The sequence below is a fragment of the Serinus canaria genome, chromosome 3 (assembly GCF_022539315.1).
Source record: "Serinus canaria isolate serCan28SL12 chromosome 3, serCan2020, whole genome shotgun sequence".
NCBI classification, from domain to species: domain Eukaryota; kingdom Metazoa; phylum Chordata; class Aves; order Passeriformes; family Fringillidae; genus Serinus; species Serinus canaria.
The window spans coordinates 107,297,032-107,312,801 of record NC_066316.1 but is presented as its reverse complement, the minus strand read 5'-3'; the positions used below and the strand labels follow the sequence as shown (position 1 = coordinate 107,312,801).

At 42.4% G+C, this 15,770-nt stretch overlaps 1 protein-coding gene across 4 annotated transcripts in view; it reads right to left on the bottom strand.

Moving 5' to 3' along the window:
* Window positions 1–67: 67 nt before the first annotated feature.
* Window positions 68–15,770, bottom strand: part of ADGRF5 (adhesion G protein-coupled receptor F5) — a 41,326-nt gene continuing 25,623 nt past the window's right edge. For 3 of the 4 annotated variants that reach the window (XM_050972348.1, XM_018921518.3, XM_018921527.3), the window contains 12 exons: window positions 13,777–14,010; window positions 12,261–12,425; window positions 11,912–12,130; window positions 11,437–11,655; window positions 9,994–10,146; window positions 8,585–8,781; window positions 7,833–8,012; window positions 4,980–6,350; window positions 3,971–4,012; window positions 3,813–3,872; window positions 1,861–1,945; window positions 68–1,054 (listed from right to left, as the gene is read on the bottom strand). In XM_050972348.1, coding sequence (XP_050828305.1) covers window positions 975–1,054; window positions 1,861–1,945; window positions 3,813–3,872; window positions 3,971–4,012; window positions 4,980–6,350; window positions 7,833–8,012; window positions 8,585–8,781; window positions 9,994–10,146; window positions 11,437–11,655; window positions 11,912–12,130; window positions 12,261–12,425; window positions 13,777–14,010 — 3,005 coding nt within the window. In that variant the 3' untranslated portion in view covers window positions 68–974. Of the gene's footprint in view, window positions 1,055–1,860; window positions 1,946–2,667; window positions 3,285–3,812; window positions 3,873–3,970; window positions 4,013–4,979; window positions 6,351–7,832; window positions 8,013–8,584; window positions 8,782–9,993; window positions 10,147–11,436; window positions 11,656–11,911; window positions 12,131–12,260; window positions 12,426–13,776; window positions 14,011–15,770 lie in introns of those variants that run through there. The other variant, XM_030236282.2, reaches the window with a different exon arrangement.

Sequence of the window (15,770 nt, the reverse complement as noted above, 5' to 3'; positions counted from 1 at the left end):
GTTCTTCTCAAGACAGGAGTCCTGTCTTTAAAGGTGTACAGGCTTGAAATAAATGGTTCCACAAATGTAGTATTAGAGCAATAATTTATATAAAACCATTCATCCTGCCTGGCACATGATGATTTATACTCACTATAGAGCTTATTCTCTGAGTCCTTCAAGTGTGTTTCTCCTCTGAGAGAAGACCCAAACATACAGACTTTACACAAGGCACTCCTTGCATTCTTAACATTTCTATGCTTTAAATAAATGCAGTCCCCGCTGTGGCAGAGGGCAGCAACCATCTCTGTCTTACCACATTACACATCAAGGGAAAGAAAAATATTGTTAAGGGCATAAAGGTTCCTTTTCTTCAAAAAAAGTGCCACATGGAGCTTTCAGTCTTTCCATCTGAAAGAAGACCATGCAGGAATCATCACAGTCTTCATTTTATGTAAGTCAAAAGTGGAGATCTGAAATGGGCCTTCTCAGTTGGAAATGTTTAGTTCCAGAAAGTCTTAAATAGAAAGTGGAAACCACAATGGCCTTTTCAGACTCTAATATGAGGGCAGGAGAGAAGCTGTGAGGTATTTGTGTATCTACACAGGCTTTTGGGATCATTCAGAGAGTTGATAGGGGAAATACCAAATCCACTGGACAACAACGTGTGAAGCACTGCACTTCATGTCTCAGAACTGCATAGTGCTAAGCACCCCCTAAAGGGCTGAGAATTCTTCATTCCCAATGTCCTTTCTTGTACATGAAGGCCTTCAAATCCTTGTCATCTCTTCTGGGATTGGCAATACTTGGAAAATTCCTCCTCTCTCAGCTTCCCTGCCTTACACATTAACCAGAAATGATTATTCCAGAAGAATTCACCAAGGCACAATTCAGCCAAAATGAAGCAGTCTGCTTCCTGGTGACTCCCAGGAACCTTTTGTGTGTGTCTTGGAAGAGGTCCTTTCAGAGTTACATGATTTGGCACTGCCAGTGCTTCAGTTAAGCAAGGAATATGCCTTGGAAGTATTTTCAGTGGAAGAGGTGGATGGCTCAGAAGAAGATACTCTGTATTTGCCTGCAAAACAAAGCACAGGGGTTAGACAAGTCGTCTGCAAAGTAAGTACAGTGACAGCTGTGCTGGTGGCCGAGGTGGCTCTGCCTTGCCCTGCAGCCCTGGCACTACCTGGATTACAGCAATACCAGCAACCACAAAACTCTGTGTGTTTGGTGACACAGCCAGGATGTGTCAGCTTGAATTGCCAGCCATGCCACAGGGCAATGATTTTCTCACACAAATGAAGGCACTTAGTGCTTCTCCTGAAGCACAGGACACATTCAGAACACAACACATCCACAGGCTCCTGAGATGAATCCCAGCTCCCATCCTCTTATGGCCACAAGGCTCTAAACTAAGACCCAAGTGTCACTATCTCCTCTGAACAATATGTGGATACAAAGACTGGACACTTAGAAATTAAATGTTATTTCCAGAAATGCTTTTTGCAATATGAAGTCATAACTAAATGGTGATATCCACAAAATGACAGGCAGAGAATATCTGAAGAAATGCAGTTCCAAGGTGGTGAAGAGCACATGAACAACAGATGAACTGTGCTATGATCTCATTAAGCTCAAAACAAAGCTTACTTAATGGGGTTTAGAAATGGTGAAACATCCAATAATTGTTTTAGAGATAGCCAATTTCACTGCTAGCATTATGCTACAGTTGATTTGTTGCAGTTCCTTTGCATTAGAAGATTAAAAACAATCTATGGATGCATGGAGAGAAAAATAGATTAATGGATAGCAGGACAGACAGACCCTGAGAGCAAGAGTCAAATCCTGTTTGTGCTTCAGTAAGGGAGAACTGTTGTCACATACCTGTTTTCCCACATAAGTTGTTAAAGGTTCTTGAAAATGGGTAGCTCATAGCAAGCATTGGTGTCACCAGGATCAGGGAGGATGACTGAAAGAGAGAAAAATGCTCTTTGTCAAAAGAACTTTCTTTGTAGTCCCATTTTAGGAGAAAATAAATAAAAAAGGTTCCAATAAACTTTGTTTCAGTAGTATGAGTAAACAATCCACAGAAGGCAAAGCTAGATGTTTGTGAGGTATCAAGTTCACACATTCACATGTTTATGTTGGTGATGGAGGAGATCAACTTTAAAAGAAACTGTTTGTTTAAAAGAAACCTGTTTGTCTCTAACTCTTGGCCAGGGAGGATGGCTTAGGCTCTAGAGCCTGTCCTAACAGGCAGTATGGGATCCTGTTGTCTTATCCGTGCCAGTATGACCATGAAGGTAGCCACAGAAGCTGAGATTTTTGTGAATGGGGATTGTTCTTGACAGCCAGCAGCCTGAGATAATACAAGGCAAATTTAACTTGACACGCTAGAGGGCATTGGAACACAACTCTCCGCAGTCCAGATACAAAGGAAGGAAGGAAGGAAGGAACTTTTTGCTGCTAAAATTAAGTTTCTTTTTTGGTTCTGGAGTGGTTGGATAATTTAATGTTATTTCTCCAAGGATGTATTAAAAAAAAGGTATGAAAACCACATCTTTTTCTGTTCAGCCCTTAGTCATTATTTAGTTGTACTTTGTTGGGGGAAATTAGGCAGTGTTTGTACTGTCACTTGCATCATAAGGTGGTAGCGAAAGAGGGTAAATGAATCACATATAAAACGCTTAATCAAGGACTTTGATATTGCTTTATTTGCTCATTCTCAGACTTCAACAGGCTGGAGAAATTGAGTGACAGGAATCTTTTGAAGTTCAGCAAGGGAAGTTCAAAGTCCTTCTACTCCTGGGGAGGAACAAACCCAATGCCAGGAATACTCAGGCCTGTCTCATTAGGACAGAGTTAAGACAGAGCCAGACTTTTCTCCTTGGTGCCCAGTGGAAGGACAGGAGGCTTTGAGAACAAATAGAAATACAGGAAACCCCACTTAAGATGAAACTCTTTCACTGTGAGGGTGGTCAAACACAGGAAAAGGCTGCACATAGAGCTTGTGGTGTCTCCATCCTTGGAGTTAGTCAAACCCAACTGGACACAGCTCTGAGCTCTAGCTGACCATGTTCTGATGGGAATATGGTGCAAGATGATCTCTGAGGGTAGTTTCCAATTTCAGCAATTCCTGTGGAAACTGGAGTGATTTGATCCAATGCTGTTCTTCTTAACTGACAGTTCAACCTTAATGGACTTCTTAATTCCTTTGAGCCTGTGTTCTCATCTTCTTAATTATCCTTGCTTTTAAGTCGGCTTCCTAGTTCTTTAGCAATACCTGTACAGGCTCTTCTGAATAAACCCTGTTCAGATACCAATATAAAATCAAGCTTTATTGTCATATAAGGGTGATGCCAGCACCACTGGCAGCTCGGGAAGAGGGGGAGGTGAGTGTTGGAACTAGATGATTTTGAAGGTCCATTTCAACCCAAACCCTTCTAAGTTTCTTACATATCCTGGCATTTTTTGCTGTTATAAATGCAGAAGTGTAAATTGAAACAATAATTCCCCAAGAAGTTCCCCTTGCATTTCTCTCAGGTTGTGAACAAATACTAGTGCCAAAAAATTTTGGTTTCTAACTAAAAGTTTAGGTTACATTTTCTAGTTTCTTTCTTGTGGAATTTAAAGCAAATGTCCACTAACCGCCTTCTCATATTTTACCAATTTTTTACAATTAAAGTGCCAGCTTTTAAAAAGGGGACATAATAATATTTATGTTGTTAGTGTCCTCTCTGAGTTGTTCTAATAAATAATACAGAATTTAAAGTGCACTGGACAACATTAGAATACTCAGCAGTAACTGAAATACATTTTTAGGTCAAGATTCTAACCTTTGATTGCTGTGAACTCCATTTGGATGATGAATTCCTCTTCAACAGGGCTTCTTGTATCTATTTTTTTTAAAAAGTAGTCAGTCAGTAAATACAGAAATTCTGTTCAAATTCCAACAGTATTTTGACATAATATAAGAAACAGCTGGAATCCTTACCTTCTTATCCCAGAGAGTCCCAAACACCAAAATGAATAATCCCTAGGAAACAGATAATTACATTCATTTTGATGACAGCAGTCTTTAATTTCAATATCTCATAAATATCTCCAACATTGTCCATTTAAACTATTAAATGGTACTATTTAAACTTTAAACTCTTTGATAGAGAGCATTTTTCTAACTGCATGTCACAGAGTGGACTGCTCATTTGGCAGCTCCCCAGGCCTGGTCTATTTAAATTCTGCATTGATCTGGTCTATAAACTGACACAGATAGTTTGGTAGCACTAAATGTATTTGGAAATAGGAATGCATGGAAGACATGCCCTACCTGTGCTCTCCAGGCAAACTAGTAGGTTCCAAGAAAATGGCCAGTGAGTTCGGTTTGAAGAAAACAGTTTTGATGCCACTCTTAACAATGGGAAATCTTAAGATTTCTCTTTAAAGAGAGAGTACACATAACTATATTGTCCTTAAGAAATTTCCTTTTATTGGGATCCTACTGACCACCCAAATATGTTGCAAAAGTCATACTGACTGAATACTCTCAATGGTATATTTTTGTGAGTTCTTCTATTTATCATTAGTACTTCTCAGCTGATCTTGGTGACTTTCTTGTGGTTTGTACTGGAACCCAAAAAAGCATAACAGGATGATGCCTCCAGTTGCACTATAAATAGAAACAGGGATGCTCAGGCTTGCCTACCTGAACATAACAGGGCTGTTCTCCTGGTCTTCAGCAGTGAAGCTGATCCCAAAACTACTAGTAAAGTAAGGAGTTATCTTTAGGCCAGCTTTATCTATATGGCACATCTGCTAAGGCAGCTGAGAATATGAAATACTGCTGAATTCCTGGAATGGCTTTCCCAAAGAGCCCTTTTGGAATAAGGATGTGTTAGGCAAATTTAAGCTTTTCCCTGGTGTTCTTATGCCCTGCCAAGCACAACACTGCAATAATGTCTCTATGTTAAATCATAATACAGGAAACAAAAATACATGCAACTCACCTGCAAAGCATTGAACAGACTAAAGAGGATGTGGAAAGCTGGATGACTGTTTTTGATGATGGTGGCAAGGCCAAAACCCCAGGTGAGGCCTAACAGTGGTGTCAGGATGGCCACACTTTTGCCAATCTGAAACAGAGATTTCCTCTCCTGCCCGCTTGACCTATCCCCAATAGTTGGCCTCAGTATTTTTATTATAACAACTGCGGCAATGAACAAGTTCGTGGTAACAATGATCAAGGCAGGTATGATAAAGGCCAGGAGAGCTTTGCTGTCCTTCCAGTTGAGCCAGCAGACATCCTTTCTTGTGTAACTGTTCCTTGGCAGTGTGACAGCGATGGTGGTGACTGCAATGACAAAGGGGCACACGTATCCCAGGCAGAATGCCACCGCCTTCTGAGCAGTCTTACTCGTGTTGTGTAAGATGAACACCAGTCTGTAGAAAAGGATGAGGCCCAGGCTCAGCATCCAGAAAAAGACACACAGGTAGAAAAAATGGATGAAGAAGGTGGCCATGATGCAGATGTCTCTGCTCATCTGCTGGTTTTGATCAGTGATGGAGGCAGTGACAATGAACCAAATGTCAGCAATCAGCAGAGATGTAGCAATGTTGAGAATACAGACATGGCGCATGTAGGAGGTTGTGTTGTTTGTCACGTACTTCCAGACCAAGGATTCAATTATGATGCAGACCACCAAGCTCATGATTGAAATGGCCAGGCCAACATAAGAAATATAATTTTCAAATATTAGCTCGGAGGATCTATCAGGTGACATCAGGATGGAGAATGATGTCAAGTGATTGCAGGAGCAAATGACATAATCTCCTAACTCTGTGGTTGTGCAGCCATGATTATCCCAGTCTCCCCTGTGACTGTTGAGTGTGAAGTTCCAAAAGACACACTTGGGCATCTTTAGAGACAAGTCTTTCTTTGCAAATGTCATATTAACATCAAACTTCTGGCTTCTGTTGCTGCTCAAAGTTGTTGTTATTAATAAACCGTTCACATATTCAAATGTTTTCTGGGGCAAAACGTGCCCAAGTTTTGAGTACATCACACTGACAATGGTTGAATTTTGGGTTAGAGTCTGGATTTCAGTTTCACTAATGAGCACGTTGACTGTGAGGTTTCCTGCACTGCGGAAGTCCTTGTTATAATCTGGGTTGTTATTTTCCTTGACAACTACCCCTTGGAGATGAACAGTGTTTGCAGAGACAGAAGGAATGGTGTTATTAACTGGTTGGAGGCGCAAGGAAAAATTTTCTACCGACTGTAGTAACAAAGAACTTTGCCGTGTCTCCTCTTTATTCAGGTCTTCCCAAGCTCCAGTTGTGGAATCGTCAACAATTAAGTCCACTGTGGATAAGAAATTCTGAAACAACAACAGAATAATGCAGTTACAGAAATCCCACACAATTAATGGTTGCTTCTGATGGTAATTTATGCATGGTCCTAGAAGTGCCTCTTGAAAAAGCCCAGCACTTTCTTATTTTGCTCAGTCCATGTCAAGTCTTCAGTTGTTAACCCTTTGCAAACACTCTGTTTGCAAGTTACAGTTTCCAAAAGCAGAGTGTGTGACTATTTTTTATATATTATTTGGTACTTTGGCATTGTTTGGCATTTTTGGCATCTCCAGCCATCTTTCCTTTCCTTCTCAGTGTTCGTGCTGGCTTTGATTTCTTGGTGTCTCATGTAGGGCTCTCTATCTACAAACTATCAAACCTTTTTGCACTTTTCTGTTCAGAAAAGCAGTGCTTTTCCTCTGGACCTCATAATCGAGGTTGCTAATTATTTCTAAGGTTTCTTTTGTTATTCATTTGTTATTACATCCAACCTATTTTCCTTGCTTGATCATGGAATTTACTCTCCCTATTCCTATTTCAGCCTTTTTTTTCTATTCCTACTTCTACTCATAGAATCATAGAATCACAGAATAGTTTTGACATTTAAAGGTCATCCAGTCCAACCTCCCTTCCAGGTGGCAGGGACATCCAGCCTCATCTTGGACACGTCCAGGGTTTGGGGCATCCACAACTTCTGTGGCAAATCTATTGCAGTGCCTTACTGCCCTCACAGCAAACAATTTATTCCTATTTATAGGAGTTTTTAGGAATTCCTATTATTTATACATAATCCAAACCTGCGCTCTTTCAGTTTAAACCATTGTTCCTGTCCTGTCCCTACAGGCTTTGAAAAAAAGCTTTTTTATAAGTCCCCTTTAAGTATTGAAAAGCTGCAATAAGTTCTTCCCTGAGCCTTCTTTTCTCAAGGCTGGACAACCCCAACTCTCTCAGCCTGTCCTCACAGGAGATCTGCTCCAGCCCTCTGACCATATCTGTGACCCTCCTTTGGACCCATTCCAGCATGTCCAGATCCTTGTTGCCCTGTGGACCCCAGAGGTGGATGGAGTACTCCAGGTGGGATCTCACCAGAGCAGACTAGAGGGACAGAATCACCTTCCTCCATCTGCTGGTCACACTCCTTGTTAAGCAGCCCAGGACATGTTTGGGTGTCTGGGCTGCAAGAGAACATTGCTGGCTCTTGTCCAATTTTTTATCCATCATCCCTTGTCCTTTCCTGTCTTAGAGTGCTGGAGATATCCATGTGTTCCTAAAATATTTCTAGTTGCTAAGCTTACAGCAGCTTCTCTTTCATGCATAGACTCCTTGTCCTCATAATTTTGAGTTTTCATAAACTTCTTTGTATCTTTGCTGTCACTTCATCTCATTCCTTTAACACCTTCCTGATCTTGATCCTAAGCAAGTGTGAAACTTCTTCAGGGGAAACATCATTTTCTCTGACAAAAGGGGCCAAAGGGCTTGGTAGGTGTAGATAAGACAAAATAAAACCTTACCTGCATAGTGAGCTCCTCTGCCTCAACTGGGATGGAGGAGACCATATCCAGGATGGTAACAATTGCACCTAGGTTTGCTGAAGAATTGTTTATTGTGGTTAGCTCCTTTTTTGTCTGTTCCTTAAGCTGTGCAAGGTATGAGGGTAGTTGAACTTTTGCCTCGGGGCTGCTGACCAAGGACTGGAACAGAAGATAACAGCACATCACTTGTGTGAAATCCTCTAACCCGGCTGGGAGAAAGGTGACTCTGGATGGTTTGTAGATGGGAAGAGCACTGTGGGATGATACCAAGGCTGAAAACCAAGGCCTGGCACGCATCTGTCAAGTGCAGTGGCCAAGGGTGTGGGCACTGTGGGAAGGGCCTGGGGATGAGGCTTGGCAGTGGCCTGGAGCTGTTCCTGTGGCCTCACTGTTGGTGTGCTCTGTAGCATGCACTGGGCTTGTGCCTGAGCACAGCTCAGGGAACGCTCCAGGGCAGGAACTGCTCCTTATGGATGCCATGGACACGGTCACCTTGCCTGGGAACAGAGCATTCATGTGTATGGACATTATCCATGCAGTGCCTCGGGCCCTCTGTGTCCCAGGAGGGGCCTTGGCTCTTTTGCTGGCTGGTGTAAATAAAGTTAAACATTCTTCATATCTTTTAAAAGAAACTTTTAAACGCTTCATATATTTTAGATTATGATAAGCAAAAATCATGCAACCAACACTTTTTCTCCCCACCCCAACCTCCACAGAGCCATGAGTGTTACCTCAGCACTAGACAGCAGGTCATTTATTGGTCCAGACAGGCAGTCATTCCTTGCAACCTTCCATGAGCTGTTGATGCACTGGTAAGTTGTATTGCCTCGAGTAAAACCTTTTGGATTTTTTACATCACAGCATGGCTTTATTAATATGGCCCTTTCTGTTCCAATGCCCAAGCTGTCTGAGCAGGAAATTTTCTTACCTGTACAGAGAAGAGACAGAGACAGAAAATAAGAAGCAGGGAGATGAATGAATTTCCCTCACAAAATCTGTGGTCTGTTCAAAGATCTTGAAATTAGGATTTCAGCTTACTGTTTTCATTGATTATGATCTTTCAGGGTGTATACGTCTCACAATCCTTATTTTTATGAATCAGGAAATTAAAAAGGCAATCTAATAAAGCTCCAATTTTTGAGTACTGAATCAAATCAACAAACCAACACCCAAAGACTTAGATTTTTTTGTTAGACTACAGGGTTAAACAGATCTGAAGTGGGATTATATTGACCATTAAGTGAACAGTAATTAATACAAAATTTATTCTCTTAAGGTACTCAGCACTGCTGTAGCACTAACAGGAAATTCATTAAGACCTCCATAGTGAGGCCTCAACACCTTTTTGATGAACCGTGGGTGTTGCTAATTGTCTTTGATTGGCTTAGTCATATCAGTAAATATCTGCTGATTAAAGTGATTAAAGTAATTATAGTGTCTGCATATTTATTGCCTAAGAGAGTGAAATCTGGCAGATAGTGATTCAACTGTAGGTACCGCTGCTGTGGAACAAAGAACATTTCAGCATCAGGGGGATGTGCAAGATTTCTTCCTTTCCAATTTAGAATAAAAGAGCTGAAATATCCAAATTCTTGTCAGAACTACACATCAAAGCTGGATTTAGCAATGCTGAATTCTAATTACAAAACGTTCCCTGCAGAGCTGACTGGAAGCTGCCCTGGTCTCTGCAGCACCTCACAGAGGTTGCCCTTCTTGTGTTCAAAGTGGAAATGCTCTCCCACAGGCTGTCCCCCTGAGCCTGATGAGGCACCACAGTCTTTGATCCTTGCTGAATTGTTGGTGCAAGCTGGAAGCTGCATGACCACATTTCAACACAGGGGATGAAGCTTGCTGGTGCAGCCTGCAGTAGTGATTAAACTGTCACTGCTTTGGAACATACTGGGTCCACTCTCAAATACAGCAAAGAAAACACATCTTGTCTGTATTTTTTTAAATTACATAAAACCTGATATTTTCCTCTTTGTGTAAACATTTCCCATCAGAAAAGGAGACAAAAGTTCTTGGATAACAAAAAGCTGTTTCTGTTAGATGTCACTGGTGATGAATTTGTGGCACCTGATTTAACAAAGATATTGTAATGTCCTATATAACAGCTATAAACAGTAACTTTTTTCCTTACCAGGTATCAAGTGCAGTCTTATATGTTCACTGTCAACTCCCTGTCCGATGCGGTTGACAAACTTGCAATATGCCACGAACTCTTTCTCTTTGTTGCATTCTTTTTCCGTGTGATTGTACATGTAGCAAAGCAAATTGTCTTTTCTCCTTTTCTCTGTACAGATAGATGAAGACAGGTTAACACAGATTTGGGGGTCAGTCAACTAAAACCAGCAGAAAGCATTGTCAGAACTTTATTTTCTGTGGGTGCTAGAAAAAAAACCCTTTCCTTTGTCAGAAAGCTCCCTCTCTGTATGATGACCTCTGTGTCTTACTCCCTCTGTAATGAATCTGGCAGCTGCTGCATGATCAATTCCTTTTCATTTACTGTTGTGTGAACAAATCTTCCCCAAAGTCTCTTAACTGTGCAGTAACCAAAAGTTGCTTTGAAAATAATTTTTGAGACCACTCTTTGTGCCTTTACCACAGGTGCTTCGGTTAGGCTGGGATAGTGTTTGGCTGTTCTTACAGGGCTCCTTTGAACCCAGGATCTGTGCCACACTCCACTGCTCTTCAGAATGCCTGTGCCTGAGGGTGGGTCTCCAGCTGTAGTCTCTTCCAACAACATCCTTGCCTTTTTCTTAGCTACTGAAGGCCTCCTCAGTCTCCACCTGCTTTACTACTCAGCCTGTTGTTTTTGCACTCCTGCGTGTTTCCTGAGTTATTTTTGGTAGATTGTATTTGCTTTTTTTTTTTTTTTTCAAAGTAACATTTTTATAACTCACTCAAAAAATTCTACTATATAAAAAACAACTTCTTGAAAACTTACAGTATATAAAAGCATGTCAGGGAAGTGGCAGAATTGCCCTAAATTTGAAGACATAGAAGCGTAGGCTTTTGTATTGTTAAAGATGTGCCCCCTGTATCCTCAAAGAAAATTGAGTAGTTTTTTGAATTGCATACTTAATGGGTTACTCGACATTTTTCATTAATTAGTAGATTTTCTTAAGTAACATTTTCTCAAGTTCTCTTAAGTAACATTTTTTATGGAAGATAAAAGCAAAGAAAAGGAGTACAGCAATTTCCAATCTGAAGAAGGGTCAGAATGCTCATATCTCCCTGCCTGGCAAGTCAAACCAAGTGCTGAGTTTACCTAATATGTATTTATCACCATAGCAGTGACTTCAGTATTAATCCCAGACATGTTCTCCAGTCATGCTCAACATCCTATAAAAATCCATTTCTCTTTTTTTGCACCCTCAGAAGTGCTCTTGGGTTGTCATGAAAGCAGTAAGTATGACTTGTTTGTACAGACCTAACTGAAAACAAAAAACCCAGAGATTGAGTTGTCATGAAATCAGTAAGTATGACTTGTTTACACAGACCTAACTGACAACAAAAAACCCAGAGACTGGGTTGTGACACAGAGTGAAACTAATGATTCTGCAAGTTTATTGTGTCTTACCAACTTGAAATTCATTTTGTTGAACCACAAATGTAACCTTGTAGTCTCTCACAGTCTTTGCACTTATGCAGCACTCGAGGGCATGTGGCACTTGGCACTGTATCGATGTTGCAATGGGGTCTATCAGGATGTTCTGCTTCAGGGGCAGGGAAATCACCTCCATGGTAATGTTGGCAGAACTGTCCAGGTTTTTCTGGGAGAATGTGCAGATGTAGGTGCCTAAAAGAAGTGATACAAAACCATGTCTCAGTTGACAGAAGTGCTCCTCAGCTTTTGCATGGTCATGAATGCTGAACAAACAGTGCTGTTGGCAACATCAAGCCTTGATGTCCTCCAACACTTAAAATTTTAACTCTGGGGGCTCTTTATTTATTGTGGCCAGGCTGCATAGTGACTTGTAGGGCTAGGGATGCTGTAAATGATCAGGTACAGAGATTTCATTGCCTTCGTAGCCAATGAGACCAGATTTACTCACCTCTCCAGTCCTGCGAGGCAGACTTCACAGTGAGCACAGACATGGCTGGGAATTTGCTATTTTTGATGCACATATCACAGTCCACTGGTTTTGTGCCGGTTCCAGACTGGATTTTCCAACTGATGCTGTCATAATTGCTCACATCACTTTCACATGTTACATTGAACCCGTATCCCTCGGAAACTGTTGAGTTTGTGCTTGAAGATATTGTTACGTGGGCTGAGACAATACAGGACAAAAGTCACATTAGTGAGAGTTACTTTTAATCGTTTTCTCACAAATTCTGTGTGCCACAGAGGCCATCTGTGCATTAAAGAGCTGTGCTCTGTGACAAGTCCCTGCCCCTCACCTTTCCGCAGGTACGTGACTGCGATGCTCCGAGCGCGCCTGGCTCCGTGCCCGGTCTCCATCTCACACGTGTATGTGGTCACTGCACCTGACTTCTCAGGGGGGCACAGGGACTCACTGATGTTGAGCTGGTATCCAGTGCAGTTTCCACTCAAGATGGTTACTCCTAGGAAGAAATAAGCATTATTTAAAGGTCTACGGATGTCCAAAAATACCTCTGGAAAGCACAAGCAATTACTCCAGCCATGGAAACACTTGTGGGTTTGTATGTATTGACATCATGACTTTTAACTCATCATCACTGAAGTTCATTCACATCTTTTGCTGTGGCAACACTTACAGAGTGGCAGCAGTCAGCTCTGTGCTGAGATTCCTCCTGCCAAAACCAGTCAGAATGCAACCACATTGCTTGGAAATCTCAGGGTCAATCAAAATGAAGAGCATTCTGGTTAAGCCTAAGCTCATTATCTCTGATATTTAGGGTGAGTAAAGGTAAGTAAAACAGGAGTAAACACTGCAGATTTTAATGCTGTCTAATTTTGAAGTAAAAATTTAGAGGTACTTGACAGTCATTCAACTTAAAATCTGAAGAGTGCTGGCTTAGCTGTGAGTTCTAAAGCTGTCCCACGCTGCAGCTGACAGGAAAAGTTGACATGAGAGCAGAGCAGAGTTCCTGGGGGAAAGCTTGGCCACAGGGAATCAGGGGTAAAGCCCATTGCAGTGAGCCAGGACCCCCTCTCCCTGCAAGCATTGCTGCACTCTGGTAACTGTCCTCTGAGGAAGTGCCTGCATGAGCTTTGAAGATTTTATCTCAGTTTGCTGTCCTGCTTTCTGCAAAGCTTCATTTACAGCCAATAGTTAACAATAAACAGTTACTTCATACTCATAAAATATTAAGAGGGGCAATAGACAGTTTAGGGTGATGGTTCATAGACATTTATGAGCATTTCTTTTCATGTTACTTTGTAGCTCTTTGTAGCACATTTACTTGGTGTCTTATTAACTCTTCATATTGGAAAGCCTTACGGGATGCCTCTGACCCAACTGGTATGTGAAGTATCACAGCTCCGGGTGGAGAGGCAAACAGTGCTCATATTTATCTGTATTGCAACTCTTTCACAGGGCAGCACTTGCACCTCACAACAGCCAAATCTCAGTATGTGGTACATGAAAGATCTTTGTACCCCAAGGGTAATTCCAGAGATAGCATAGATGCACTCATCCCTGCTCTCAAAATTAGACCATGCAGAAATAAACTTTCTGGAAGAATCTGGTGTGCTGCTGGTCCAGGCAGCTGTTCCCATCCAGGATGGCACAGTTTAAGGCATCAGTGTATAGAGATGCCTGGAACCCCACTGGCACCTGCACAACACATAGAGAGCCTGTCCTTCTCCCTGGCCCTAACACCTTTGGAGCATACCCTGTATTCATCCTGGATTTGGGGCAGCCACTTGGGAGGAGACCTTTGAGCAGTGAGCAAACCTAGCAAGTGAAAGCCAACCTTTTGTTAACCTTACCTGTAATGTTGATTGTTCCATTTACTTTCCAGGAAACCTTAAGAGATGTCAAGTGTCTGTCAATGCAACAGGACAGTTGAGGACCTTTTCCTTGCACTTCAGGACTGTTACATGTGACATCGATGTCCTCAAAGTTTGGAGTGACATGCAGTGGAAAGACAGATATTGTTTCTGTGCCGTTGTGTATCTCTGTGTGATACATACTGCTCCTTATGAACACGCAACTATAGGAACCTGTGAGCATAAATTACAGTTTTTGCTGAGTTTTCCTCTATTTTGGAACAAGGAACTACTTCCACAGCTGTTTTTCACATGTCCCTGCTCTGCAGTGTCTCTGCTACTTGCTGATCAATATGTACCCTCAGGATACCTGCAGAATGCTTTCTGCAAACCCCTGGTGCCAAATGTAACTAGATTAGGATTCACTGTTGATGGGTACCTGAGATCAGTGTTCTCAGACCAAAATATTTCAAATCTGGATGAGTAGGTGTTTTTGGGATCTGTATATTGCCCATAGTCCTTCTGGTAGCAGTATGTCATGGTAAAAAGATTCCTACAGAGAACAGGTGACAGAGAGGTGCCCAGGGTGAACTCCACCAGAACTGGCCTCAGAGTGGAGGCTCTTAAGCTGCTCAGAAGGTACTGAACAGAGCAGAGTATTTATCACAGAATCACAGAATATGCTGAGTTGGAAGTATTCTATCAGAATCATTGAGCCTAACTCTTGGCCCTGCACAGGACACTCCAACAGTGACACCATGTGCCTGGGGGCATTGTTCAAACACTTCTTGAGCTCTCAGGCTTGGTGCTGTTACCACTGCCCTTGGGAGCCTCTTCTCATGCTCAGTCACCCTCTGAGTGAAAAACTGTTCTCAGTTATCCAAAACCTCCCCACACTCATCTTCATGCCACCTCCTTGAGTCCTGTCCCTGGTCACCAGGGAGAACAGATCTGTACCTGCCCCTCTGCTTCCCTTCATGAGGAAGTTGGAGACCACAATGAGGTCTCCCCTCAGTCTCCTCAACGCTGACCAGACCGAGTGACCTCAGCTCCTTCTCATACAGCTTCCCCTTCAGGCCCTTCACCATCCTTGTGGCCTCCTTTGGACTCTCTCCAACAGCTTGATGCCTTTTTTTGTATTTTGGTGCCCAAAACTGCCCCCAGGACTTGAAGTGAGGCCTCCCCAACCCAGAGTAGGACAATTCCCTCCCTTGCCTGGCTGGCAATGCTGTGCCTGATGTCCCCTCAGGACATGGCTATCCCTCCTGGCTGCCAGGGCACTGCTGACTCACATTCAACTTGCCACTGACCAGGACCCACAGATCCCTTTCTCTTTATCAGCCACTCTCTCAGGCACAAGTCCCCTGGATGCAGCCAGGCTTGGTTTCAAGATTGGCAATCAGAGCTCCACATTTCCCACATATTTTAAGTATGTGGATTTCCCTTCCCTCCTGGGGTAGCCAAATGAGTAGACCACTTACATAGGAGTGGAAACACCCAGATTCAGGTCATCCTCAGTCCAAAGAATTTTGCATCCACTATTCCTACCTCACAGACATGTGCCCAAATACCTGGTCACATGAAGTGTGAATTCTACATTTTGAAGTTGAATGTAGAATTCGTGGTTCGAAGACATGAGCTGAGTGGAAGCTTGAGCCCAAGCTCTGATAATACATAATAATTCCCCTGATAGATCCTCCCAGAAAAAATGCTACTAGTTCTCCTATTTCTGATTTTCAGAAATCCCTACACATCAAAAACTGGGACTCTGAGCTTTGATTTAGTTAGGTCATGTGTGTGTAGGGGGCAAGAGCATTAAGGACAAATTCAACCACAGCCTCCAATCACCACACCAAAAGGGTGGGAAGGCCTCACAGCCACGGAGTCACCACTGTCTCCCTGATATGATAATGAAGCCTGGCACTTAGAACACCCAGTCACATACAATCACTTCAGTCAGTTCACATCTTGCTGGCAATGCCAGTCAATACATA